This window comes from Lolium rigidum, chromosome 6 (genome assembly GCF_022539505.1).
Source record: "Lolium rigidum isolate FL_2022 chromosome 6, APGP_CSIRO_Lrig_0.1, whole genome shotgun sequence".
Taxonomy (NCBI): Eukaryota; Viridiplantae; Streptophyta; class Magnoliopsida; order Poales; family Poaceae; genus Lolium; species Lolium rigidum.
Genome location: NC_061513.1, coordinates 45,053,129 through 45,080,106, shown reverse-complemented (window position 1 = coordinate 45,080,106; position 26,978 = coordinate 45,053,129). Strand labels below are relative to the sequence as shown.

General features: G+C 42.8%; 3 protein-coding genes across 3 annotated transcripts; 1 reads left to right on the top strand and 2 right to left on the bottom strand.

The window, feature by feature from the left end:
* Positions 1–450: 450 nt before the first annotated feature.
* LOC124660396 (AP-4 complex subunit epsilon-like) lies at positions 451–7,868 on the bottom strand. The gene is given in 12 exon segments (XM_047198205.1): positions 451–1,505; positions 1,508–1,952; positions 2,888–3,031; positions 3,682–3,759; positions 4,613–4,729; positions 4,812–4,868; positions 5,234–5,365; positions 5,470–5,667; positions 6,112–6,222; positions 6,322–6,537; positions 6,641–6,826; positions 7,144–7,868. Coding segments are annotated over 12 exon segments (2,874 nt in total). The 5' UTR covers positions 7,747–7,868; the 3' UTR covers positions 451–918.
* A 3,633-nt stretch (positions 7,869–11,501) lies between these two features.
* LOC124661063 lies at positions 11,502–17,401 on the bottom strand. Its single transcript, XM_047198926.1, has 14 exons — positions 17,340–17,401; positions 16,161–16,762; positions 16,046–16,080; positions 15,885–15,963; positions 15,694–15,772; positions 15,303–15,383; positions 15,089–15,207; positions 14,655–14,708; positions 14,195–14,354; positions 13,388–13,646; positions 13,027–13,137; positions 12,755–12,880; positions 12,531–12,582; positions 11,502–12,156 (listed from the first exon to the last, which is right to left on the bottom strand). The coding sequence occupies exons 2-14, from the start codon at positions 16,692–16,694 to the stop codon at positions 12,007–12,009; spliced, it is 1,839 nt and encodes a 612-aa protein (XP_047054882.1). The 5' UTR covers positions 16,695–16,762; positions 17,340–17,401; the 3' UTR covers positions 11,502–12,006.
* A 4,819-nt stretch (positions 17,402–22,220) lies between these two features.
* Positions 22,221–25,914, top strand: LOC124660106 (selenium-binding protein 1-like). The gene is made up of 7 exons (XM_047197894.1): positions 22,221–22,374; positions 23,546–23,741; positions 23,840–24,067; positions 24,315–24,546; positions 24,632–24,739; positions 24,831–25,103; positions 25,434–25,914. The coding sequence occupies exons 1-7, from the start codon at positions 22,227–22,229 to the stop codon at positions 25,716–25,718; spliced, it is 1,470 nt and encodes a 489-aa protein (XP_047053850.1). The 5' UTR covers positions 22,221–22,226; the 3' UTR covers positions 25,719–25,914.
* Positions 25,915–26,978: the final 1,064 nt, after the last annotated feature.

The window sequence follows — 26,978 nt, the reverse complement described above, 5'->3', positions numbered from 1 at the left end:
AACGTCGTCAAAAGGTAAAGAAAAAGTCCGGAAAGGGCTCACGCTCACTATCACACAGTTATTATTCTTTGGCGTATTGCTCTCAGACTCTTGCAGTTGTACTATGACAATTGATCAACACTTTTTCTTGTTTGGGAGCATATGGTGAACACTGTCAAAGAAAAGTAAATAACCCACATTTGATATCGACATTGCCATCCGCACGAATTAATTCATTAACTTTAATACTATACCTTGCGGATCATGTTCTTCCTACAGAAAAAAAAGGACGAAATCGGAAGCAGAATCTACAGATTTGAATAAACAACAGTCCACACCTCTACTTTACAGAAACTTAAACAGATTTGACTCAATTTTGATAACGATGATGAAATGGCAGTACTTTGGCATAAACCAAACAGAAAAAAAGAAAAACTTTGCCCAAAAGGCTACAACGACATGTTTGCTCCATGATAAACTTACATTTTTATTCCATTCAGTTCCAAGAGCTATCTGATGACACAAAGTATTCTAGTTCCCAGAGTCCATCTACTGTATATCCAATATGGGTAAATATCAAACATCGACACAACAGGCCCCTTCGCAGCTGAACAAAACAGCACAGGCGCACGCCTCTGGACACCAACCTCGTCATGTACAAATTACACATCATGTAATAAACACATGTACACTAGTCTCAACAAGAAAATTGCCATGCGAAAAAACGCAACAGGAAAGTTACCCGCAAACATCAACCCGTCAACACCGCAAACCCCTCCCCAATTGGGAGGGCAAAGGTCGTGCCTTGTGACTCAACCAAGTATATCCCTCGTTCCTGTGCTGATCAAACAGCTTGATCATCACCGGTTCACCCATCAAACCATCTTGGGGATTTGACGGCTTCAACCCAACTTGTGCACACTGAACATCTGATGTATTCTAGCCTAGCAAGTCCTTGAATAGATTAGGATTGTTCCCTGTTGGTGTCACACCGACTTGCCGTGCGGTGGCATCCTTCTGCAAGGCATCTTGAAGACTATGGCCCTTCTTTGCAGTTGCTCCTTTTTGGGCACCAACTGCGGGTTCTGCCGATCCACTGGTGGTTCCAGTGTCATCCGAGAAGATGGACATGAGGTCTGGTGTGTTGGAAGCGCTGGGAGCTGAGGTTGCAGAAACAACCGGAGAGGCTGATGCTGGTCCAAGGAGCCCATCTAACTGTGAGAAAGGGTCAGCTGATGGAGCACTTGATGGAACTGGCTCACCCAGATCCATCAGATCTGGTGGTGGGACAGCTGGGACTACTTGCTCCTTGGCAGGCTGAGGTGCTGCATTAGCAACAGTTACTTTCTCAGTGGAGGAACTCTCTTTTGCTGCCCTCCGACCAGCATGTGCCTTCCGATCAGCTTTTGCAGCCGAACCAAAAAGTGAAGCAGCCAGCCGTTGTTTTTCTGCTGAAACTTCTGTTGCCTGCTGTTTCTTAGAACCATACGAGGATTCCCGTGCCTGTGAACTTATAGGAGCTCCCCGTCAGAGCTAGAAGCTCCATTGGCTGCTTGTTGGCTAGAGGTCGAGCTTGAAGGTGTAGAAGAGGAGGTATAGGATTCCCTTCCCCATTTCTTCTGAACCCCATCAAGACGAAGTTTGGCACCAAATTCACCAGAAGGTGCACTGCCTGATGGCTGGGATCTTCCTATCTGATGGTCTTCCTTATAGTAACTTGGTTCTGGAACTGGAACAAGGTCAGTAGTCGGTAGGTAAACGCTGGCTTGTGAGGTTGCTGTAGGTACTGAAGGTTTAGGTAGCTCATAGGCCTCAAATCTAAGAGCATGGGCAGATGTATCATGTTGGTCCTGTGCTCTGTAGTTGCCAACACTTACAGCGCCTGAGCGTTCACTTTCAGGAATGTAAGGTGCCGCACCCTTTTCCAAGGCTTGCTGCACATAACTGTTTAAAAATGAGAGGTTTCTGTCGACCTGCAACATAAATTGATATTCTTAGGTGTTAGATCTATTAGATAGATTCAGAACATTGTGCAGACCAATCATAATAAATGCCACTGGGTTAAACAAATTCACAGCATGTCAATATTCTTGTTCGCATAATGCCTAGGTAAAAAGAGCGCATTTGGGTTCATTTATACTCCCTCTATGCCAAAATATAGTGTGTATTAGGTTTTTGCACAGTCAAACCATGTAAATTTTGACCAAGTTTGTACAGTATCAACATATAGAATATAAAATCAATACCACTAGATTTGTCATGAGGTATATTTTAATATGGTACATATTAGATATTGTAGTTGTAGATAATTTTCTTAATTAACTTGGTAAAAGTTGGTGCAGTTTGACTTTTGCGGAAATTTATGCGCACTATATTATGGCAAGGAGGGAGTATTTGGTTGTAGTTATATCAGCTCTTATGAATGCTATATGCTTGCTTCATGTTTTGACTAAGGCAAAATCGTGATTAATCTCGTCTTGAACCATGTAGAAATTTTGCTGCATGGCAAGCTGTCAAATTATTTAATTAACTCCAAAAGATCGGATAAATGTGAAAACCATTGGATGACGTAATTTATGAACTTCAGATTAATTAGTCAAAGAATAGAGATCTCAAACTTCTTCTCTCGCACAGCTTTAAAAAGTTTATTTAACTTATTTAGGCTTTCCCGGTGTACAAAACATGCAATACATGCCACAACATATCCCAAATTATGTTGCTGATCCTGATTATACTCGGTTGCCAGAGAAGATCTCCACCCAAACTTCATATCACCCAAAACCATTGTATAAGGGACGGATAGATCTAATCAAGGTTGCATTTTGTACTATTAAATGTAAAATATTTCCTAATTAAGCAAACTGAAAAATCAAAGTAACATACTCAGTAAAGGAAAGGCATAACATACCTCAATATCTTCACAACTGGCATCCAAGGGCATTACACTTCCAACAGCTTGTTTGTCCAAGCCTAGTAAAGCCTGTACCTCATATGCACGCTGCTGCAAGTCTGTTGAATGCGAAGCTGATAATTCATCTACCAATGACTGAAACTGCAATTAAGAGGGACAGATTTACAAATATTAGAATTAGAAATAGAAACAAGAAAAAGTAATAACCCATAAAGAGTTCCTAACTAAATGAAGCAGGTTTGCCCACCAGGTGGACCATATTTACATCATGCATTCTAGTGTTTTCCTCTCGCAAGAAATGTTTTTCTTCACATCATTCAGTATGGAATCATGTAACGGACCAAGCAGTGGGTTTGCTTCTTTACAAGCATACCATCATGAAAATGAATTCAGGGAGAAGGTTGTCTTAGAGCTACGCAATACAAACATGTGTGAAAACATACAGGACAAACTGACCATACTTTTCTTTAGTTGGTGGCGCTTGTCCTATATGCTCAGGTTCATAAATTAGAAGCTCAAAAGTTAACTCTAGGCAACACAGTTTCAGTTATTCTAACTTACCCATTACTGTTATACTTGTGAAAACAACACTCTGTTCCATAATTCTTGACGTGGCTTTAGTTCAAATCTGAACTAAAACCAGAACAAGAATTATGGAACGAAGTGAGTACTTATCTATTTCAATGCACATGCAAAGCTGCATGTAAGAATCATAGTTTGAATTGAAACATATGACACCTAAAGTTCAAAACTGACAAGGAAATGCAGAAAAGAAGTATGATTTCATTTACCTCGGGCAACATAGTAGTCTTCCTTCCAACAGCAATTTCAAATGCAAATATCTTCAAAATTGCTGAGACTGCGTAACCCTTGAAGAAACGGTAAAAGGCACATGCCAAATAGTACAAAAAGGATACATATATCAGCAACACAACATAGACTTGTACAATAATGTAAGTGCAAAAAATAGCTTAAGCTTAATGCATGCTACAAATACGGTTTAGACTAAATGAATTTGAATTTGTGGATGATTCAATGAAATCATGGAATAAAAATTGACGGTCATGCCCAAAATAAACTGCCTTGAGGGACAACCAGGAGGTTTGCACTAATGTATGTCTGTATGTAAAAATATATATTATACACATTTGTGAAACTCAAAGGTAGTACAGAGACGACTTGGTAATTGTGAGAAGTCGATAATATATGCAATACTGAATATCTATACTCCCTGCGTCCCAAACTGTAAGGCGCACTTTATTTTGCATGGCCTTCGATGCACAACTTTGACCACTAATATATAGCAACTTATATGAATTTGGAATGTATAAATGGTATCATTGCATTTTTCTTGCAAAATCCTTTCATTTGATATATCTTTATTATACTAATTTTGTGGACGTATTATATGTACAAATGAAAGTGAAAGTTGTAATTTGATATACATTTTAAGACGGAGGGAATACCATATATACATTGATTATCCAATAGGTATGTAGAACATGAAGTACTTGCAAAACTGATCCTAAATGGTGAACTGATAACAGGTACTGTTTTAGCTTGACCAAAGTAACTCCAAGTTTATAATGTTCCCAAAACTATAGTGACAGAGTATCGCCACAGCTAGAATATATCTTCTCATATTATACTTAGAGCATGCAAGTTAGAAAAAGGCCCAGGTGGTGGATCAGTGATAGACAAGCCAGGTTAAAAAAAGCATACCCTGACAGTGTCATCCGTTGGGTGGGCCTCTGCCACATCACACAACTTCCCGATAATATAAGAAGCAGGATGCTTCCCATCTGATGTTCCGTATTCTCCTAAAACCCAGCATATGATCTGAAAGTAAAAATTGAAACAGTATAAATTACCCCCCAAAACTCACCTCAGGGTACAAAAGAAATACAGAATACATAACTACCTGCAAAAATGAGGACGGAAGCTTTGGCTCCCCCAGAATCCGGAGGTACGAATCAACCTGTTTAAGAACAGGGAAGAGTTACATAACTGATCAAATAGTTAGAGAATCTTAAAAAGGAGAATCATGCATCCAGTTGAAGAGGCCGCTAGAGTCTTGTTAACGCTAAAAAAAGTACTCCGCCCAATCAAGCCAAACAATATAACAACAACTGAAGCATGAATAATCCTAAATTACCCTCTCTTATACATTATAAAGTTAGGAAAGTAATAAGTATGGCCAGTTCAGAGCTAGTATTCTTTTTACTATCTTATTTCATGATATTGTTCCATTGCAGATTAACGACAATTCCATATTGGCAACAATCATGTTTACCATTAAAAAAACTCAGCAACAAGGGATTACAGGAAGTTGAGAGTACATACAGCTGATGATCTCAATTGACTATCAGCACCTTCATCCTCCTCTCCGAATCCTTCAGCAATAAGACGCATTAGATTGTGTGCCACTCTAATGTTGACAAGGTCTCCAGCATGCTCAAAGACTTTGTTCATGGTCTGGAAAAGAATTAAAGGAGTCAAAGGATTTTCTGCCAAAAGCAACCAACAGTTGAAAATTACATCAAGTGATCGACAAAAAAAACACAATACTCATGGATTACCTGGATGAACCACTGATTGCTGGGCGCGAACTGCTCAGCTAGCTCAACACAACGTGATGCAATTTCTGCCTTATAATGGTGATCAGTTATGCTGATCATGTACTCAATCATCCGATCAACAATCACTTCGATATTAGTTGATTTTGTCATCTTATAAAGAAGCTCAAAGGTCTTGCGCTTCAAAGTGTCATCAGGGTCCTACTCGTAAGAACGTCTAATGGGTCAGGAATCAAAAGTACTAGTTAAATAATACAACGAGAATGCTGATACAATCGCATGCATCTACCAAGCTCACAGATAATAACATGAAAATGGAAATGCCAGTAGCAAAAAAAAACTAGGTAGAGTAATAGAACATATTGAATATAAGAGATTGATATACCCTTCAGCTCACTAGAATCACTTTTTAAGATAACATGATTTCATACAATGTAACATGAAAATGTAGTGTCAACAGCATATCACATTTCTAACAAAATTAAGTTCTGTGGTTGGGACATGCTTTTGATAAAGCGTCTTAGATTCATTTTCTCGCAGCTTGCTACAAGTACATATGATATATTGATATGGATGGCTGCAACATAATAGATAGTCTATTTTTTGACATGGATTCCGAAGATGTTAGCTTGTCACATTCCTCACCTCTAAGCAATCGATAACAGCCAGCTGGTGCTCTTCTGCAATATCAGGATTTATTTTTATTAGTCGTCCAAGAGCATCAATGCCCATGTACTTAAGATTATGGCTATCACTCTGCAAACAACAACGGGGCAGGTAAGGGTTAGCTTCCAGTTAAGTAACAAGCACAACAACCATGAAAGTCATTTATTTCGCCCTATAAAAATGCCAAACCTTCAGAAACTTTGATGTTGTTTCAGCTGCAGCATCTAACATCTTAGAGTTTGGGAAAATGCACGAGATACAACATATGCACTCGTACAATATTGCATTGCCAATGTTGCTGGCACTATCACCCTTCCTGAATATGTCACCCAAGACAGTGTACATATGACCACTCGCTTGCTTGTCACCGCTACCCAGTACAGCAAGTATTTTCAATAATTTTATCTGCAAATAGCAACAGAAAGCATCTAAGGAAATAAGATGATGCCAATTACACGCCTACCATAGCATCCTTGAACAAACTAATTTAAAAGTATAACTCACTGACCTGAATAAATGGTGCGGGCATTTGGTGGTAGTCGTACGAAGTTGGAAGCCTCCTCTCCGCAACTTGTTTGAGAATGTTAACAAAGCTAACAACTAAATCCTTGTACGCATTTGGATCTTCCAAAACCAGGTCGTAGAGTGGGCATAGAGTTGCACCCATCACCCCAGGATCATTATCACAGAGCTTCTGCAGAACAATAAGCAACGCTGTTGAGAATCCACTCGGAAACAGTTATTGTGCGTTTAAATTCGCTGACAGTTGGGTAGCCTGGGGATTCCTAAAAATCCCAACGACGAATTGAGTGAGAAAAATTCCCAGCAGCCTACGCAATTTTAGTGAGATGGCTTAACAGTATAGTATGCGCCTTTGAGTGAGATTAATAAATTTGCAGGTTTAGAAGCTAAGGCATGAGAAGGACGAGTTATGCTACTTGTGTTCTATTTGGGGAGAAGGCGAATTAGAGCAAAGAGGCGAAGGAAAGGCAAAAAATAATGTTTTTGGACCTTGCGGAAGTTGGAGACTAGGTGTGAGACGGAGGAGGGGGATCGCTGGTAGAATCGGTGGAGCGCCATGACAGCCTTCTTCCGCACGGCCTCCTTGGGGTGCGCGAGGAGATCGACGACCTGTGGCAGCACGGCTGGGATGGCCTCCTCGCCGATGAGCCTGCTGGCGGCGGTGAGCGCGGCGCAGACGACGAGGTAGTTGTCGGACCTGAGGTCCTTCTGGATGGTGTTGACGACGAGGATGACGAGGTCGTGGCGCTCGTCGATGAAGAGCGCGACGGCGAGGTAGCCGGTGCGCTTGAGCGGGAGGGACTCGTCGTGGGTCATCTTGACGGCGTGGATGTGGCCGAAGGAGGCGTCGTGGCCGAGCATCTCGGCGTAGACGAGGCGCAGGAGGAGCTCCTTCATCTTGCGGCGCGGCACGTCGGGGTCGGCGAGCCGGCGCTTGAGGTACTCGAGCTCGCGGACGATGATGCGGTCCTCCTCCGCCTTGGAGCGGGCCTCGCCGATGGACTTGACCAGGTCCAGGAACTCCTTCGACTGCCCCCACCCGCCCTGCGACCCCATCGCCAGCTCCCGCCCGATCGTCCGGAGCTGCTCCATTGCGTTGGGCTGGGGGCGCGGGGTGGATGGAGGCTGGTAGGTCGCCGCCGGCGACGGCGACGGTGGTGGCGGTGAGGGGCGGGGAAGTGAGGAGGTGGAGATCTGGATCGGGCGAGTGGGAAGGTGGGTTTCTTCGTCGGGTAGAAGGGGGGAGATCGGGGATCAGCCTAGTTTTCCCTCTTTTTTCTTCTTGTTTTACTTGGCTTGTTTTGCTTTGTCCAAACTCCAAAAAAAAAATGAACATAAACTTCAAAGTTTTTTTTGTTCTAGTGCATCACTTGTGGCAAAAAAAAACTTGGATGGAGAATTTGGTATCCATAAGCTTTCATTTTGCACATTAATGAGTGAGTTGAAAACTTGAAATATGTTGATGTGTAATTTGAGGAAAGTTATTCCCTTCCAACGTTCGTTAAGAAGACTTTAGGTCCAACCCCTCCTGTCCATGTGTTGGATTGGAGGACAAAATGTGTGAGATAGAGGAGGAGGGCGAAGAAGAGGAAGGAATGAGGGACTGGCCTTAAATCCAACAATCGGCAAGGTGATCCAAAAAAAAAAACGACGAGGTGATGGGAAAGGTGTCACGCGAAGGGGCACACGAGTAATGAGCTTCTGCCGAGCTTGAAGGATGGCCTAGTCAGGGCGTAGAAGGGTCATGACAATGCGGTTGGCGGAACAAGGAGGGTGGCTATGAAGAGAAATAGTATATATGTATGGTGACATACTTGTATATGAGTATGCAACGAATCCTACTTACAAAAAAAAATCTAAATCTTGGGCATTGAGAGATAACAGTGATGTACCCCTACAGAACCCCGAGGCTCTAGCAGAGGAGAAGGCTTTTTGAAACCCTTAAGTCCCAAGAGAGGCTCAGCCATATAGATATAGTAGATCACAATAGACTACCATTGATTTAATCTTAATGATAATATAAATTAGAAGAGATAAATTAGAAGAGGCATTTACGTACCATTTTTATCCATCATAAATGTCAAATTCTAGGTAAAGTTGTGCCTCTCATGTTTGTACTTGGTATACCCTTGTTCACATAACAGAAGTGAATATGTCATTTGCACTTGTCGGGGTAAAAAGATAAGAGGAAGGGGTAGAGGAAATGTGGAGGAGGATGCACAAGAGAGAAAGGGCGCACCAAGAAAAAATCACATCTAAACTTACTACCAATTTGCAGTTAAATCCACGCTAATGAACATATCCTATCTATTGTAATTGTGAAAACATGATTCTACAAACTCTGATAAGCAGTGGCGTAGCTATGAAGGAGTCAGGGGGCCGCTGCCCCCCCCCCCAGCCCATGGACATTTCTTGAAGGATCCTAGGAAATTTGGTCCATTTGCCTCCCCTAATTTTGGCCCAAAACGTTGAAATTTTGGTCCATACGCTGGCACCAACTCAAACATATTTGAGTAGTACAATGGCAATGTCTTCGAAGGTCCCCATGGTATGGCTCTAGACCATAACTTTCTACTGGAAGAGGGTGAAGTCTACTGGATTGCCAAGAACTCCTGGGAAAGCAAGTTGGAGCATGGCTATATCATTCTCATGAAATATTTTTTTGAGGGTTCACCGGGAGGAGCAAAGGTTCCCACCTGAATATTTTGTATTCCTTCAGTTCATCAAAATATCGGGCGAAGGCCCCAGGGTGAGCAGCAGTACAAGGGGGTAGAGGGAGTCATCTCCCGACGCCAAGGGGGAGAGCTCAAGGCAAGAAACAAGAACACACACACACTCGCAGGGGCAACTATGGTCGCTCGGGGAGGAGGAAAGTGAGCCAGAGATCGACGTCGCCGCGGCAAGCATGTAAGTTGTGTTGCTTGAAAATTCGGGGCCAAGGGAAAATGCTCCCTCCCCGCTCAAACACAAAGTACATTATTGTAGTATATACCTTCACTAGGGAAGCTGAGTAAGGGCCAAAGAGGGCAATGGCCCCCATCTCAAAGTTTAGTTAGCTCTCATTTAATCTTCTTTGGCCCCTTCTGTGATTTTGGTCAAGCTTTGCCATTTTCATGAACAATAAAAATTAAAATGTGAATATAATTTTAAGGATGAGAAATGAAATACATGTATTTACACAAACTAAGAAACCAATATATTTATACCTATGAACATTAAATCCCATAATGGGACGTGATGCAAATATGAATGTTGTCAAATTAATTTCAGATTGACTGCTACTCAAATATCCATGTGTAGACCGGATGTTTACTCAATCGACGAGGATACAAATATCTGATAGCTTTAGCGATAAATATTATATATTAAATAAATAAATTAGATAACTACATTTAAGTGGCACATGACACTAATCGATAGCATATAGTGGATTGCTTTTTAAGGATTGGATGACAGAGTAAAAATAAGAATGTAATATATTCCATGCATAGAAGAACTACCATGTCCGACCATTTGTTTAGTTGTTCGAGCGAGAATCAACAAGTATATGAAACCATAATTATGTTAGTAGACTACATATTCTTTGGTTTTGAAAGGCAAAAGTTTTGCCTCGTATATCATCAATTAAGAAGGAGTGTTGGCAAAATTTAAAAAGTTTGAGGGCTAAAAGGGACTCGATACTATTACAATAAATCTATCAAATATTTTGCCCATGCAAGGGTTCAATGTTTTGCTTTATCTTTGATCTTTGCCATGTGGGTTGACGACATAGAGCTTTTCTTTTAGGAAAACTCTTGTGTTTCTTTCGTTCCAAAGCTCCCGTGACACAATCATGAGTACCGGGATGAAGACATTTTTATTGTGTTAGACTGAAACCAATGAAGTCCACCAATGTTGTACTGTTGCAAATATCTTCCAATCGTCGATTTGCAATTCGTGGAGATGGAGCCCAAATTGCATCTTCTACGGGGAGGAGGTTGAGTAGGATCTATTGGAAGTGAACTTTCATTGGGTGTCTTCCTGGGTGACGTCTTCATGAAAGATAACATCTTGGAGCATAGCCCAAAGGTTGAAGAATCTTGCAATGGTTGGTCAGGGCATGCCCAATGCATAGCCCTAGGGGTGTTGCCTCACACCTTTAACTAGGTTCGGGTGGTCCAAAGTAGGTTCGGATGAGGAGGCAGCCTCTTCATCAGGAGGCAACCTCTTCAGCCATAAAGTGGAAAATGTGAGAGAGAAAGAGAAAAACCAAATCAACTTTTGAGAGAAAGACATATTAATGGGACCATAACATGGCATGCATATGTCAAAAGTTTTATCCAAGCCTAGTTGGACAGCTGCCTCCATTGCTCATGCCCTCATGACCCCGTTGGCAATTTCTGTTCGGGTGTCCAATCATTGTTATGAAGACTCACCTTGACACTTCTATTCACACGCTTTGAGAGGAGGAAGGTGGATGGTGCTTTATCTTTTGGCTTGCACCCTTGTAGCCAAGACGCGATACGGAGGACGGGAAGGAGGGCTAGGATGGAAACCCAGCAGATTCAAAATCATATATGAAACTACTTTTATATGGTCAACTGCATCCAAATATCACTTCCCGCGTCGTAAGAGCAATGCTTGAGAAGACAGACCGGAGCGCACAGGGTCGCATGGTGTTTGCTGGCAAAAGAGCGGTAGCAGGAAGACACTATCGTCAGAAAGACGTGCACCTATCATTATATTCCGTAGCAACACACAGGTATTTAGCCAGTTTGGAATAAAGGGAGCGTGCCAGAAAAACAAAGGATTGTCGAGAGAAGCTCAGGCAAGCCAGCAAGATGCAGCAGACAGATCTGGGCACTGTATTATCCAAGAACAAACACCTAATTTCATCAACAAGATAATTTCAGTAACGAATTGTGTACAGACACGAATTAGCATACATCACTATCCTGTTCGAGCCTCGCTCAACCTTGTCAGTCTACAAGATCAATTTTTACATGCACATTGTGTAACCAAAAAAAAAAAAAACTTGCCTAGTACCACCCCTTTCCAGTAACAGACTCATATATTACAAACATGCCATACCATGGACAGGAGACACTTTCTGTAGGCAGAAAACCTAAGTCAGGTTACAGTGCAGCAACCTCTCCAGCACTGAACTCCCTCCTGATAAAAAAATAATCAGCTCACAAGGCAAAATAAACATCAGCGAGCTCACAATGCACTAGCCTCTCCTGCACTGGACTTGCTCCTGGCAGCTGATAATTTGCTTCTTTCTAGACACCAGAGCGCCGATGTTTCAGCTACCAACGTCCAAAACCACAAACACCGTTGTTTACTTGTTGCAAAGGAAGTTCACCAAGAAGCTTAATCTGCCTCCCCAAGACCGTCACTGCCATCCCCTCTTTTACTGATTGCGGCCATACCACCACGTTTCTTGCCACCGGATGCCGCCTCTGCATTTTTCCTCAAGACGGCCCCAGGTGAGGGATATGGTCTTTGTTGGAACAAAGGTCCCTGTCCATTAAATCGTAAAAAGAGGAATCATTATTCTCGGTAGGGTATACTGTTAGGTTTTGGTCTATACATTATTTGAAATCACAAGTACTGTAGTTTTTCCATATAATTCTAAGTTCCTTGTAGAGATCAAGAAAATGGGACCATGCATGGAAGTACAAGTTGATGGTAATTAAAGGCCCTCCCCAAGGCTCAGGCAACCAAGATATGTGGAGGTGGAACGGGAAGTAAGGTTTGCTCCCAGAAAAACAGTATGTTACACACTAGCGGGTGTTTAGGCACCAGGATGTATACTTTCATTTAAACTGAAGCCAAAGAAAAGGAAAATATATTCCAAGACCAGATAAAGGAAAGTTGCCAATCAGATAACATACAGATGCAGTTGTATCCGCTGCCCGTGGCTGTACACCCTTCAAGCCAACAACCCTGAAAAAAACAGAGGACTAACTTGTTAGTTCTAGGACAGTTAACTTGATATACCTGCACTACTCCTTGATTGACCAAGCTAGACTGAAGCGACTAGTAGCTACAATTTCCAGGAAGAATATCAATTTGAACTGAGTCGTAATTAGTCTCCAGGAAGAGGGGGATCATGTACCAGCCACCACGTGGAGCATCTGAGTAAGAGCTTGGATCCATTGGGTCAAGATCATCATCCTCAGCGCCTTTTCTTTTCCGGTTATCCTTTTTGTTTGCTTTTCCAGAAGGGGGTTTTGAGCTTGATCTGCATGTATATGACAACACTCAATAAGTAATATGATGTTTTCATACTCAAGCATATGATGGGTGGAAATATGTTAGCAGCATAAACTATAAGAAGCATAACAGATTAGGCTACCAGTTGATATGCCAAATGCAGATCCCATTTACCTGTCCTTAGCTGCAATATTATTTCCTTGACTTTTGGGAGCACTGGTGCCACCTGAGTGCACAATATTGTTCGAGTAAGATGGATACTGTTGAAAAGGCAGATTTTGAACCCTGCAAAGGAGAATCACAAGCAAACCTTAGCTACGTTCCTAAAATTGTTTATTTGGTTTTAAATAATATACTCCAGGTCTGGTGTTTGACTACCAGTACATCTACAATGATATAAACATTTGTTTACAGGTAAAAAAACAGTTGTTTAAAAATCTAAATTGATCCATAAGTATCTATACTTTCAGACAAGACCCTAAAAAACTGCATAACATTTACTCTACTTTACAAGATTACGTTATCAATTGAGTACCTTGTGCAGTGATTGCAATATCCCCACGGCTGGACAAGACCAACTCCAAATCCACCGCAGCCTGAACATCTTTGCATGTGAGGGTTCCAGATATCGGCATTTTGAGCGGTCGGCTGAACTGCAACATCGGTGGATCCTTGTGGCACAACACCTGGATTCACAACATTGGTGGATGCTTGTGGCACAGCACCCGGGTTCACAGAAATAGGTGGCTCCCACTGTGTTGCCTGTGTCTTTGTATTATAGTAATATTTCTGGCCTAAAATGATGCAAAAAAAAATCAATATTTTAGAAAGTGTGTAGACAAACTTCTCTAACTTTAATTACTAATGCATGTACAAAAACAATTGTTCATGTCAAAAACTCAAAAGGGTATCAGTAGATTTGTGACGAAATTCTATCCAACATAACAATTTGTAATATCATACTCCTCCAAATTAAGACATCTTTCATGGGACAGAGGGAGTACTAGGTATTCATATGAAAAACAAAAGTTATTCATAGATTTTTCCCGTTTTAAAAAAAGTTATTCATAGATTTTTCATAAGGATGAAAGGTACGATGTTTGTCCTTCCTGATGAGAACGAAATTTCACTTAATCTTTTTTTGCGGGTAAATTTCACTTAATCTGTGTATTTTACTACACTAATGGCATTTATAAAATTAAGGTATGACTTAAAATTAATATCTGAGTTGTTCCCATCATTCAAATAGCACAAAATTGTTTTGGAATGTTCCAAAAGTTCAGACACAAAACGTTGGCAATTCTCTCTTACAAATATGGTGTTAATACAAAAAATACAACACCTGTTGACTTGTCAAGTGCCTCCTCCCAATTCACTGGCAATGATGGAGCAGCTTGATGTTGCACAATATTCACAGCACCACCAGGGCGATCCCATTGGGTCACTCCAGTGCTTTGGTTGTAGAAATAAGAAGCACCAGTCGTTGGATCCTTTGCCTCAACCTAAAATAGAATAAGTTAAGGCAGGGGAATGGACTCTCATTACTATCATCTCACAATCAATAGATGCAGAAAATATACGGTATATAATGGCTGTTGAAAGTTGCCACATAAAATAGTGTGTCCATGATGACAAATTAAAAGTAATAAACAGATTACTCCAGATAAAAGTTTCTTACAGAAAAAATGCACTTGTAAACTGACCAAGAAAATCAGGAAAAGGTAGCTATGCGCATCAGCTAGACAATTTGTTAGCAACCTCGCAGAACAGGCATGCCTAAGAAAATGTTAGCATATACTTACCCAGCCAGGAGCCAACTCTAGGGCAGATTTGTTATGGCCTTCTTGTGAATCTGCCTGGAATTCAGTGGCATAAGAACAAAGTGAATGCATGAGATAAAATCAATTGTGCACTTGGGTTCACAGAAGAGATGTTACTATGTTAGTACTTAGTAATACCATGACAGAAGGTGATCTTTTACGTTTTTCAGTACACCACTCAGATTTTTTAAAACTTATGTCACAACATCTTCTCTTCATCTAAGTCCCATGCACACATGATCCTACATGATATTAATTGTTTTCGTGTCTAAAGATGTATAGTAAGATGGTGCTAGCACTAGTTCAAGATTTTCCCATCTACCAGCATTCAGTTTCCAACTTCCATCATCCATTCCAACAGAAAGAGGAGGGAGAATAAATGCAAGATAAAGCACTAGTTAAAGAGTACAAGTTACATTTTGTTTATCCGTGCTATTAGTAATTGGATTTGCTGCCTTGTCTTTAAGAATTCCCCTTGCTTTTAACCTCTGCTTCAAGAACTCAGGTAGATCATCAGCATCATCTTTTGGTTTATCTGGAAAATTATTAGTTAGAAAGCAGCAGGTAATATAGAGAGAGGTGGCATGTAATACCACAAAGCAGGAAGTAGCTTAGAAAGAGACGGCTTACTCATTTGAGCACTTGAAAATTTTCCAGCATAATAAGCACCACCTCCTGGTACGCCATAGCCATTGCCAATTTCAACATTGCCTGTGAGCATGCTTAATCATCAGGTTTAGCTAGGAGCATTTCAAAGATGGAACCAACAACACGTCTAATGGGTGTGTGATGCAAGAAAATGATAGCTAAAATGTTAACTGCAAATAAACATAAGTTGTGTAATACAATTCCTTTCACATACAATACTGCTTTCATACTTCTCCAGAGACTTACTATCACCATAGAATTTAAAATAATAATCACCAAAATTGAGGTGCTTACACACGTAAGAAGTGTGCAACTGAAAATAGAAGGAGAATGAAAGAAAGAAAAATAGTTTATATTGTGGAAACACAATGACCATTATCTGGATGAAGTGACTTTCCCCTTTTATTTGCCATCTCCGCGCGATGGTCAACCGTCATCTTTAACAAGTGTTCCTAGAAAAAAAGCAAGATAAAAACTCTGAATTAACTAATGAACCTCCAATTTCACGGAGAAACAAGCGAAGGATAAAATGACATAAAAGAAAAGGAATTATAGATTATTCACCTTCAGTGCATTAGGGTCGCGCCGGCTCGAAAGTATGTCTTCCCCATATTCTGCAGGATCATTTGTTGCTTCTGCATGTCTGGATGAAAAGGTGCACATAAAACAGCTGCATCAAGCAACTGCGGACAAGCAGCACAGAAGGAAATGGGAGGGAAACAAACCTTTGATTCTGTATTACTTGCTGTGTCTCAATGTCCTAGTTATCACATAGCCACTGATCAACAAACAGAAAACTAATGCAAGTATAATCTAGATCCTCTGGAGGATGTGATTTACCTGTTCGTGAAGAACAGCCTCTTGGACAGCAGACTCGATATTTGCTGCAGCACCATTATGGTTGGCAACCTCGAGAGCGGTCGGATGGCCACCGAGATCCGAATGCACATTCCCAGCTGCCGTAGTAACACCAGGAGTACTTTGAGGGGGAGTGGAAGTCATGTTGGGTTGCGTAGCATAGAAGGGGCCTGCTGTATTTGGATTGTTGCCATTATTGGGTCTAGTGTTGTATGGTGTTGGATAAGCATGTGGATGTGGATTTGGATGAAAAGGCTGGGTTGCATAGAAGGTGTTTGCTGGATTTTGATTGTTATCGCCATTGGGTCTGGTGTCATACGGCGTCGGATAAGCATGTGGACGTGGACCAGGCTGAAATTGTGAAGGTTGATTCGAAGGTGGTGGACGCCATGGTCCAACGCCAGGAGGTTGATTTGAAGGTGGCTGCCATGCTCCAACGCCAGGGGGTTGATTCGAAGGTGGTGGCCGCCATGCTCCAACACCAGGAGGCAGTGGCTGATTCTGAGAGCCGTCCATTAACAATCAACAGCTAAATACAACACGTTACTCCCAAATCTCCACCAGCTTAAGCTCAGCAAACAGATCTGCAACATAAGGCAATCAAGTGTAGCCACATCAGCTTCACAGTTATTGCTCTTTGGTCTTCAAATCAAACTCAATTGTCTTCATGAATCCATTAAATATGCTATATAAATGGGGAACATACAATTAGGATGTTCAGTTCATGTCTTAGCCACTGTCAGGCATATTCAAGCTTTGCCTCACTTTGTAATTTCCTAACATGCTTTTTTTTTTTTCTCAGCGCGCACTGGAATCTATGAACAGAAACAACACCTGCGTCCAGTATCACTACCTCGAAGTTATTAATTTGCGCCGCAGCATGCCGAACATAAACCCTAACACCCAGATTGCGACGATGCAGACAAAACGGTGCATCAACAGGGCTATTAGGGTTGTGTCAACACCTAGCCCTATGAAGATACCAAAGCAATAATCATCAATTAGAGCCCAAAGTGGCATCTATTGGGCGCTTCCGCGTCTTGCGCGGTGCGAGCTCATAGCTAGGGCATACCTATGCGATTCTTACGGGTCAAAATCTTAGAGGGGTTCGAGTAAACACACGGGTATCAAGCGGTCGATAGTCGGGAAGCAGGAAGGTACCTTTCTCCGGTGAACTGCGCGTCGGCCGTGGGCCTCCGGCGACGAGCAGGCGGCGGCCGGCGGTGGGATAGAAGGGGACGAGTCTGTGTTGTTCGAGCAGCGAGCCAATTCGGCGGTTCCCTAGGTACGGTCTTCTCTGCCGTCAGATCTCGGGTGCTAATCCTTTCACGGCCAAGATTGATTGGCAGTTGCAAGTTATGAAACGCCCGTTTTGAATACGCTTTCAGAGCCAGTTCACGCATATACAGAGTTAAAACCCAAAAACATGAACGCCTTCGTGTAGAAAATTAGCAATGCCCCCGTTGTGTGGAGGGGAGCACGCCCTCCATCGTCGCCTAGACGCGCTCGTCGTTGGGAAGCCACAACACCTTGTCTTCGCAACCATGCCGAAGCTCACGTGTCGCCGCCACTAAGAAACCCCCCACGATCACACGAAGGGGAGGACCCCGCCACCGCCTTCACCCCCGGGCTTTACCTGGTGGTGACCCTAGCAACATCGGGGGGAGGGAGTGGGAGAGAGTAAGGGCTGCCCTGTGTCGCCGTGATGATCGCCTCCCATGCCGCAGGTGATGCGGGGATCAAGGAATGGGGCGTTTCACTTCTTCATTTTTCAAAAAAATGTAGGCAATTTTTTTGGTGGACACCATGTTTAGAAGTTCCCAAATGTTTATAAAAACTATGTATCATGTTCATTTCACAATTACTATGTAATAAACAAAAAAAAACACGAATAGTACCCGTTATTGTTTTCTACTCCCTGTGTCTTGATACAAGATGTTATCGTAATAACGTCTATATTAACATAGGTAGTACAGTTCATCGCTTGATTTGGTTTTCTTTTATAGCTCCTGAATCTGAATAATTTTGAGTTTGAACTCGGAATGATGCGATCTATACAGAGCTTCACCTCCCCAAAAAACTATACGTATTTGGGAAGTTTTAAGGAAACTTTTGCAGATGATATTTCTGTAGTTTTTACTGGTTTCCAGTTTCCAGTTTACATTGGTTACCACCCGGATATTTCTCCATGTGATGCAGCCAACGATGCTGCAAGATTCTTGACAGCGTTACTATTCACGAGATTCTCCAGCAGCTCATGCGCATGGTATCATCGTTGTCCCGCTAACCCTGCTAATGTATTTTTGTCGTGCACTCCCGACATGGTTAACTGAAAGATTACACTCCGTTTCAAAAAAAGAAAGATTACACTGGACACTACACAGCTGGAGGACATACTGCAAAGTGCACACACGCTCATCTCATTTGCACGAGCACTAGGATAATCTCATCGGAGTTAGCGTTTCCCTTGCTTGTGCACCTGTGCTACTAAGACTTGTTTGCTGTCCAGGATAAGGAAGATTTTGCGGTAGACCTTTTTCGGTGGCGCTGATGTGTCCTGACTAATAATCTACTGCTCATGTTAGTTGTCTAACCTGTGAGAGCTTATCCTTCTTTTGGGCAAAACATCGTCGACTTCTGTTGTTCGCTCTGTCTGCAGCGGCGCTCGACGGCAATGAACTTTCGCACAGTACATTTCTCCTCTCATTTGAGGTCTGATACGTGCTAGCTTTCAGGACGAACGCCGAATTAGCCAAAGCTAGTATGTGTAGGAAGAATCGTAGTCACGTTCACAAATCTGGATGTGAAAATTCTGCAATGCGACTTACTACGAGACGCACATTTTTAGTCTGCAACCACGTTTTTTTTCGATAAAGGATGCTTTATTACTTCAAAAAGCAATTACATCCAGCCTCTGCATAACCAGGATGCACACAGCCGTTCGTTGTCTCAAGTGACCAAAGTTGCAGAAAAACAAAAATAGGCGAAATACATATCGGAACGATGAATCATATAACGCCTAAGAGCTAGGTGGAGCAACTATCCGTAGACTATGCTGTCACCCATGTAGGGAAAAGTATCCCTCGCCGTATCCTCCAACCGTGTACAGACCTCCGTAAACAGGTCTCGGTTCTCCACACGCTGAAGAGGTAACCACGAACGGAGAATACCTGTGCATCCGTAGATAACCTGCAACAAAGAGCAATTTTTATCGTTAAAGATCTTGTCATTTCTACATAGCCAGAGCGCCTGGATAATCGCTAGCGCCCCATCCTAAGAAGCATTTTAAACCTTGAGCTGATACCATGAAGCCAATTGCCAAAGACATTAGCGACCCTAGTCGGAGGATACAAGGTAGACGCTACTTGGATGACTGACCATATAGATCTCGCAAATTGGCACCGGAAGAATAGATGATTGATAGTTTCATCATGATGACAAAAAACACATCGTGTACTTCCGTGCCAATTCCGCTTAACAAGATTGTCTTTGGTGAGAATAACCCCTCGACGAAGATACCATCCAAAAATTTTAATTTTTAATGGTATCTTCATCTTCCAAATTTTCTTATTATTATCAACTGGTAAATCAGAAAGTAGCATCGCATTGTATAAAGATTTTACAGAAAAGAACCATCTATGTACGGGTAAAGAATCTTCTGCGGTCAGCTGTCAATCTTTCAAGGGTCCGGGATATTTGTCTCATTGCGTTCTAGGTGTTCTCGTTACCACCAGCAGCATGCACATCTGCAGCTATTCTTGTTTACCCTGGATCTGCGGTTTTTCTTGCATCTTCAGTTAACTCCAAGTCAATGTTGTGTTGTCCATCACCTAATTATGAATCTTGGTACGTGCTCTATGTTTTCGGTTAGAGCAGCTGTCCTCGTTGGCTGCCTCAATCTCTTCACAAATCTGGCCAGCTTTGCAGATTCCATTCCAATAATCTGGGCAGCTGATCCATTTTTTTTTCTCGAGTCAATGTTATCGTGTAGGTGAAGATAATGCGTCGATAATCTCAACGCATGGCGATAATAAAACTACTAGATCCATGCATATCCGAAGATCGAGAGGTCGGTAATCAAGGTAGAAAGATCGATGATCCAATACATTATGCTCGTTGGAGCCTTGCAATAACAGTACCACAGATCTAAGTTAGTTATCGCAGTTAAATAAACCTGCTCCGTAGGTAAATTTAGGAAACCTTTTTAAACTGAATTCATGACAACTAATTTGAACGGGAGGGACGTACTCCCTCTGTCTCATGAAAATTATCTGAGATTTATTAAAATTTAGATTTATTTAGATACTATTTAGTATTTAAATACATTTAAAATTTGACAATTTTTAAACAAACTTCGTAGAGGAAGTACTGGAGTATTTATCTTTGATGCTGATCGGCCGGGCGGCTGTGAAGATCAGCATGCACGCACACAATGACGCGCGCAGAGTCTTGGACTCTTGGGAAAATCACGGGCACTTGGCAGAAGAAACATGATCGGTCCGTCGTGTGACAGCTCAAACCAAGTGCGTGCCAAGTGCATTGTATCGCTTCTCCCGTTGCCGATTGCTTGGAGGACTCGAAGATTTCGAGCCTTTTATCTGTCTGACGTGTATATCTCATCGATCCTTATCGAGTTGGCTGGGAGGGAAGGAAGGGTCATGCACTGCTGAGTCAGAGAGGTAGTGATAAAGTGTCACCAAAGATGTGTGATTAGGGCTATACACACCAAAATGTCAGCAGCTTTGTTTTGGACTCTCTGGAAAACAAGGAGCAGATCTTATTTTCTTCAAGTAGTACTCCAATGAGTTATTTTTGCTTGGTGCACCGTGAAGTGTGAAATTGAGATGAAACTAGACACTATAACGTTTGCATAGAGTAAATTACATAGATACACACCTATCAAGTTCGAAGTACTCCGTAACAAAACCTCGTGACCTTCAACAAAACACCAACTATGGAGCCCTGGCTTATAAAGATACCCTAGATCTAGAGATTGTCACCTATTTGTGATGATCACTTTATGTCTTTATGATTGGTTGCTCAACAAGTTCAATATTTTCCCTTTTATTCATCACATTAAGTGAGGTTGCGTATTGTTCATGCTAGCAGTAAATTGCAACACGAGTTGTAACCGTGATTTTTTAAGTTGTACTCCCTCCATACCGGTTTACAGGGGTATTACTATTTCGAGACAAAACTTTAACTACTAATTTAGTTAATAAAATATAAGATATATATTATAAAAATTATATTATTGGAAACTTTTTTGAATACGAATCCAATGGTATAATTTTTGTTCCATATATCTTATATTTTGTTGATCAAATTAATATTCAAACTTTCTCCTTAAAATACGTGATACCCCTTGTAAACTGGTATGGAGGTAGTACATAAAGTTGCAACTAAGAATAAATGAGACTTAGCAAAACCGTTTTTTTTACTCCAATACATGTCTTTGTGCAATTTACTCTTGTGTTCATATCACACACAAGTACGTGTCAATCCATGTACCCCATGTCGCCATGTTGTGGCGCCGTACGCGAGCAGGCACGTATGCGAACGGTCCGTTCTACGTGAGCCCGTGCGTACGCGTGCTCCGGCTAGTCGACGGTGGCGACCGCGAGGCCGACGCCGATGCGTACCAACCGAACCGTATCCGTCGTCGCGTTCCTGGCGTCGCCATCGATCCAAGCTTCGTCCAGTTCCATGAAGGACTGATCCCGCCGCATTATCGTCCAGATACGACGACGCCCTGCCCACGCGCGGGGCCCAGCCCAGGTTCACCCGCCACGCCTCCCCTGTTCCGCACGCAGGCGCAGCTCGCGGCGTCCGCTCCGCACACGTGGCGGCCACCTCTATAATTAACCCACCGTTCCCGCAGCTCCCACTGTCCCTGCCTGACACACAAGGAAAACCAACCTGCTCTTCTTCTTCTCTCAGCTCCGGTGAGTCAGCCGAGCTCGGCGTTTCCTCCCCGCATCCTGCCGCACTCCCCACCGGCTCATCCTGTAGCTGCGGCTTTCCTGCAGGGGCGACCTGAGATCACAGATGGCCGGAGCGGCGGCGCCGGCGAAGGCCAACGGCGGTGGCGGGGCGGGGTGCTGCGCGGCCAAGGGGCCCGGGTACGCCACGCCCAGGGAGGCCATGGAGAAGGGCCCGCGCGAGGGGCTCCTCTACGTCACCTGCGTCTACAATGGTACGCTTTCCTTGCTAATTGCTAGCTGGTAGTAGCTGCGTAAAATGAAATCCCCAGGAATTCCATGTCAAATTTCAGTCCCGCTAGCCAGCCAACACGGGGGAGTGGAATCATACACAACACACTGGACACTGCACACACATCTGACGCGTGCGTTACGACTCGCGCGTAGATCTCGTCTCGGGCGAGGCGAGCAATTTGGAGATATTACTAGTCAATGTTTTGTTTGGGACCTAGGAATAGAGTAATACCACGACATGAACCCAAGGCTTGCCCTGTCCTGGACTGGATGGACATGGACTTGGACACATAGCTTAATTTAGTTCAGGGAGCTATTTTCAGTACGAGGAAAAAGACCGACCATCCATAGTTTTAGTTTAGCCTGGATAAGGACAAGAAAATATTAGTAGTAAGAAAATACTTATTACCAGTTCAACTCCAGTAGCAAGACTTTGTTCAGATCTCCAACCTCCTTGCTCAGAACATGTCAGGTAGTTAGAGCATCTCCACTCGTCTCCCCACAGAGCCCCCCACGGCCACTTTTTTTCATCCGGACGGCGAAAAACGGCCCAGTCAGGCCCCCGGTTCCTCGTTTTGGTCCGGATTTGAGCCTATTTTCGTCCGGACTCCCCATGCCATCCTCGGTTTCCCGGGGGTCTCCCGGGACTCCGGATGAAGCTAAACCAACCGCCCACGCCCACGTGTCTCCTCTTTCGTCCGGATTCCCCGAGCCATCCTCTTTTTCCCCGAGAAACGCCGCTTGGGGAGCACACGACTGGGAAACTACTCCTCCCCACGCCAAATCTTCCTCCAATCCGGACGAAAATTTCGCCGGATTTGGGTGTGGGGAGCGCCAACGAGTGGGGATGCTCTTAGCCTCGGAACTTAGCAGATAACAAAATCGACCGGCTTTACTCAATGCATGCGTGTGTGCTCCATGTAACAAACTGACAATATCTGTTGCACAACGGTCCAAAATGGATAAGTTGCGGTTCAGAACCATTTATTTTTATTTTTTTGCGGTTCAGAACCATCTAGTGATCACATGCCCTCTTGTGCTCTTCATGAGAGTTTCTGAACCCAGAACAAGCCATGTGGCGATGAGGTGGGGGTGTTCTGTGTTGTACGTGTTGTCAGAAATTGCTTGTGACTGTGTATGAACTAAATGCAGGTACTGGAATTAACAAGCCTGATTACCTGGCCACGGTGGATGTGGACCCCAACTCCGCGACATACTCCCAGGTGATCCACAGGCTCCCGGCCACCCACATCGGCGACGAGCTGCATCACTCTGGCTGGAACGCCTGCAGCTCGTGCCACGGCGATCCGTCCACGAGCAGGCGCTTCCTGATCCTTCCTTCATTGCTGTGAGTGTGATATGCTGGCGATCAGATGGTCGAATTTGAGTTGGTGTCAAGTGCACGCCTGATCGAGTTTGTAATGCTACTCCGGTGGTTGTTCACAGGTCAGGTCGTGTGTATGTTGTTGACACGGCAACCGATCCGAGGGCACCTGCATTGCACAAGGTTGTCCAGGCTGAGGACATCGCTGAGAAGACTGGGCTTGGGTTCCCTCACACATCCCATTGCCTTGCAACTGGCGACATTATGATTTCTTGCCTGGGAGACAAGGAGGGAAATGCTGCTGGAAATGGCTTTCTGCTGTTGGATTCTGAATTTAACGTCAAAGGACGGTAAGTTTATTTCAACACAATCTGGGCAATATTAACATTCTAAACATGCTGTAATCTATTAGTACCAGTTTACCACGAAACCACCTCATGCTAATAATGCATATCAGAAAGAGTTTCAAACCACCGCATGCTAATTTACTTTATTTTCAGTTTTGATAAAACTTTATTGTTGATGATTTGGTTTTTGAGAAACACAGTTCTTTTTTTGCCATTAGAATTGTATTAATCAACTATTTGTTACTTGTAGTTGGGAGAAGCCAGGTCATAGCCCCTTGTTTGGCTATGATTTCTGGTACCAGCCTCGTCACAAGACAATGATTAGTTCGTCATGGGGAGCCCCGGCAGCTTTCAGGACTGGTTTTGATCTTCAGCATGTCCAGGATGGTCTCTATGGAAGGCACCTGCACGTGTATGACTGGCCTGGTGGTGAGCTCAAGCAGACACTGGATCTAGGCAGTACAGGCCTTCTTCCATTGGAGGTGTGTATCAATTACTAAGATTAGGACTGTAATAATACTACCGTAAAATCACATAACCGTAGTTCTGTGTTTGCCTTCTTTGCAGGTAAGGTTTTTACATGACCCATCAAAGGACACTGGCTATGTTGGTTGTGCTTTAACAAGCAACATGGTGAGATTCTTCAAAACTGCAGATGGATCATGGAGTCATGAGGTATGTTCACAGCTGCATGCTAATGCCTACTTCTTTCATATGTAGTTAAGTTTTTCCATCTTATGCAAACAAAGTATGCTTGTCTTTGTAGGTCGCTATATCCATAAAACCATTGAAGGTGCGCAACTGGATGTTGCCTGAAATGCCAGGATTGATAACTGATTTTGTTCTGTCCCTTGATGACCGCTATCTCTATTTGGTGAACTGGCTTCATGGGGATATCAGACAATACAACATTGAGGACCCTGCAAAGCCTGTGTTGGCTGGACAAGTATTTGTAGGTGGGCTTCTTCAGAAGGGCAGTGATGCCGTCTTCGTGACCGATGATGATAAGGAAGAGCAGTATACTGTCCCCCAAGTCAAGGTAACCATTACTCCTCTTAAATCTTCATAGCTCGGTAGTTAATTTACCACCCTGAGAACACATTGTTTACCTTGCACAAAATAACAACCTCTGAGAGTTACAATTCTGTAGTGGTTACACACAGTTCAACTGATATGTAAGTGGCAAATTATGTAGCTCATCGTCATATCTGAACGCATTTCATCCAGATTGGAACCATGTACTTTTTTTTTCTGAACTAAACCGAATGATCCAATTAAGCTAAAATATCTGCTCAAGTATAACACATTTTTTAAAAAAAAATTCTCGTCGCTCAGCATTACTCTGACCTACCGTGTTTCTTATAATCAGGGGAATCGACTTAGAGGTGGACCACAGATGATTCAACTGAGCTTGGATGGCAAGAGGGTTTATGTTACCAATTCTCTTTTCAGCCGATGGGATGAGCAGTTCTACGGTGTTGATCTTCTCAGGAAGGGCTCTCACATGTTGCAGATCGATGTCGACACAGAGAACGGAGGGCTGGCTATCAACCCCAACTTCTTTGTGGATTTCGGCACTGAGCCTGAAGGTCCCTCTTTGGCACATGAGATGAGATATCCTGGCGGAGACTGCACTTCTGATATATGGATCTAAGATGAAGGGCTTGGCATACAGCCAAGCATGCAGTTGGAGATCCATGGTGTTGAGTTCGCTGTAATTAATTAAGATGGTTTCTTCCCCGCTGTGTTGTCTGTGATGTGATATCAGTTGGAATAAGTTCAGATAGAACATCTTAACATTGGCTTCATTAGAGATTTGAACCCTAATAAGAGATGTCTCCGATCCTGAATTTTCTGACAGTGTTGAAGACCTTTAACATCCTCTGCTTGAACGAATTTCATTGAACAGAGTATGCTTATGGATCCTGCAATTTAGCCCAACATATGGTCGAGCTGGAACCAAATTAACATACAGTTGCACTTTCCGAAATTGCAAATGGAGGCCAAGCTCCATGGAGTCTTTTTTTTTTAAAAAAAAATGTCAAAAATTTGAGAATCATAGTAAATTAAAAAAATATCTGGAAATAGTCAATGTTGTATACTGAAAGCATGCACAATTTCAATGTGAAAAACTTTGAATTTTAGGCTACTCGCAGATGACAAAACTTTTTAGGATGTTGTTTTAGCGTTCAAAGCTCTGAAAATTGAAAATGATGTTATTCTCTTGGCTAATGTCCATTCCACCATGGCCTACGTCGTGGTGTCGTTGGATGTTTGTCGTCCGCCGCTCTCATGCAATTTTTCTGCAGTATACAAAGTTGTTGGCAGAAGGTGAATTGCCCACCAAATCAGCCAAGTGAAACAATTTCATTTAATCATGCAGAGACATGTGAAACTTGATCTGGCTAGGGTTTGGGCTAGGATTTGAAAAGGCTAGATAAAAAATGCCAAGCCGGGCCAAACGTGATATGGGAAATTAAAATATTAGATTTTTCTATTTAAAATACAATATAATTATTTGGAGTACAAAATGCAATACACCTATTATAATATTCTACTATATTTAATTATTTTTAGCTTTTCCAAGTTTTGGGCTGAGCTTTGGACAAAAGCTGGAACCCGAGCTCACCCAAGATGTTGGGCTTGGGGCGATCCATGCTGCATATGCTCAAGTCTAGTCAAACATACGGTGATGAACCTAAAACACACACACACACGCGATGATCGTCAATTCACTTGGTGGCCTCACATATCTATACCTCCCAAGCGGATGCCAAGTTTACATACCTCGTCAAAGCGGGAGCACCGTGGAATGGTCCCATGATAACATAATTGTTAGATAAAGATATCATCTTAAGAGATTAGGGAAGCGTGACTCTCTTTGCTCGCCAGTATCGCGAACAAAGAGTCATGA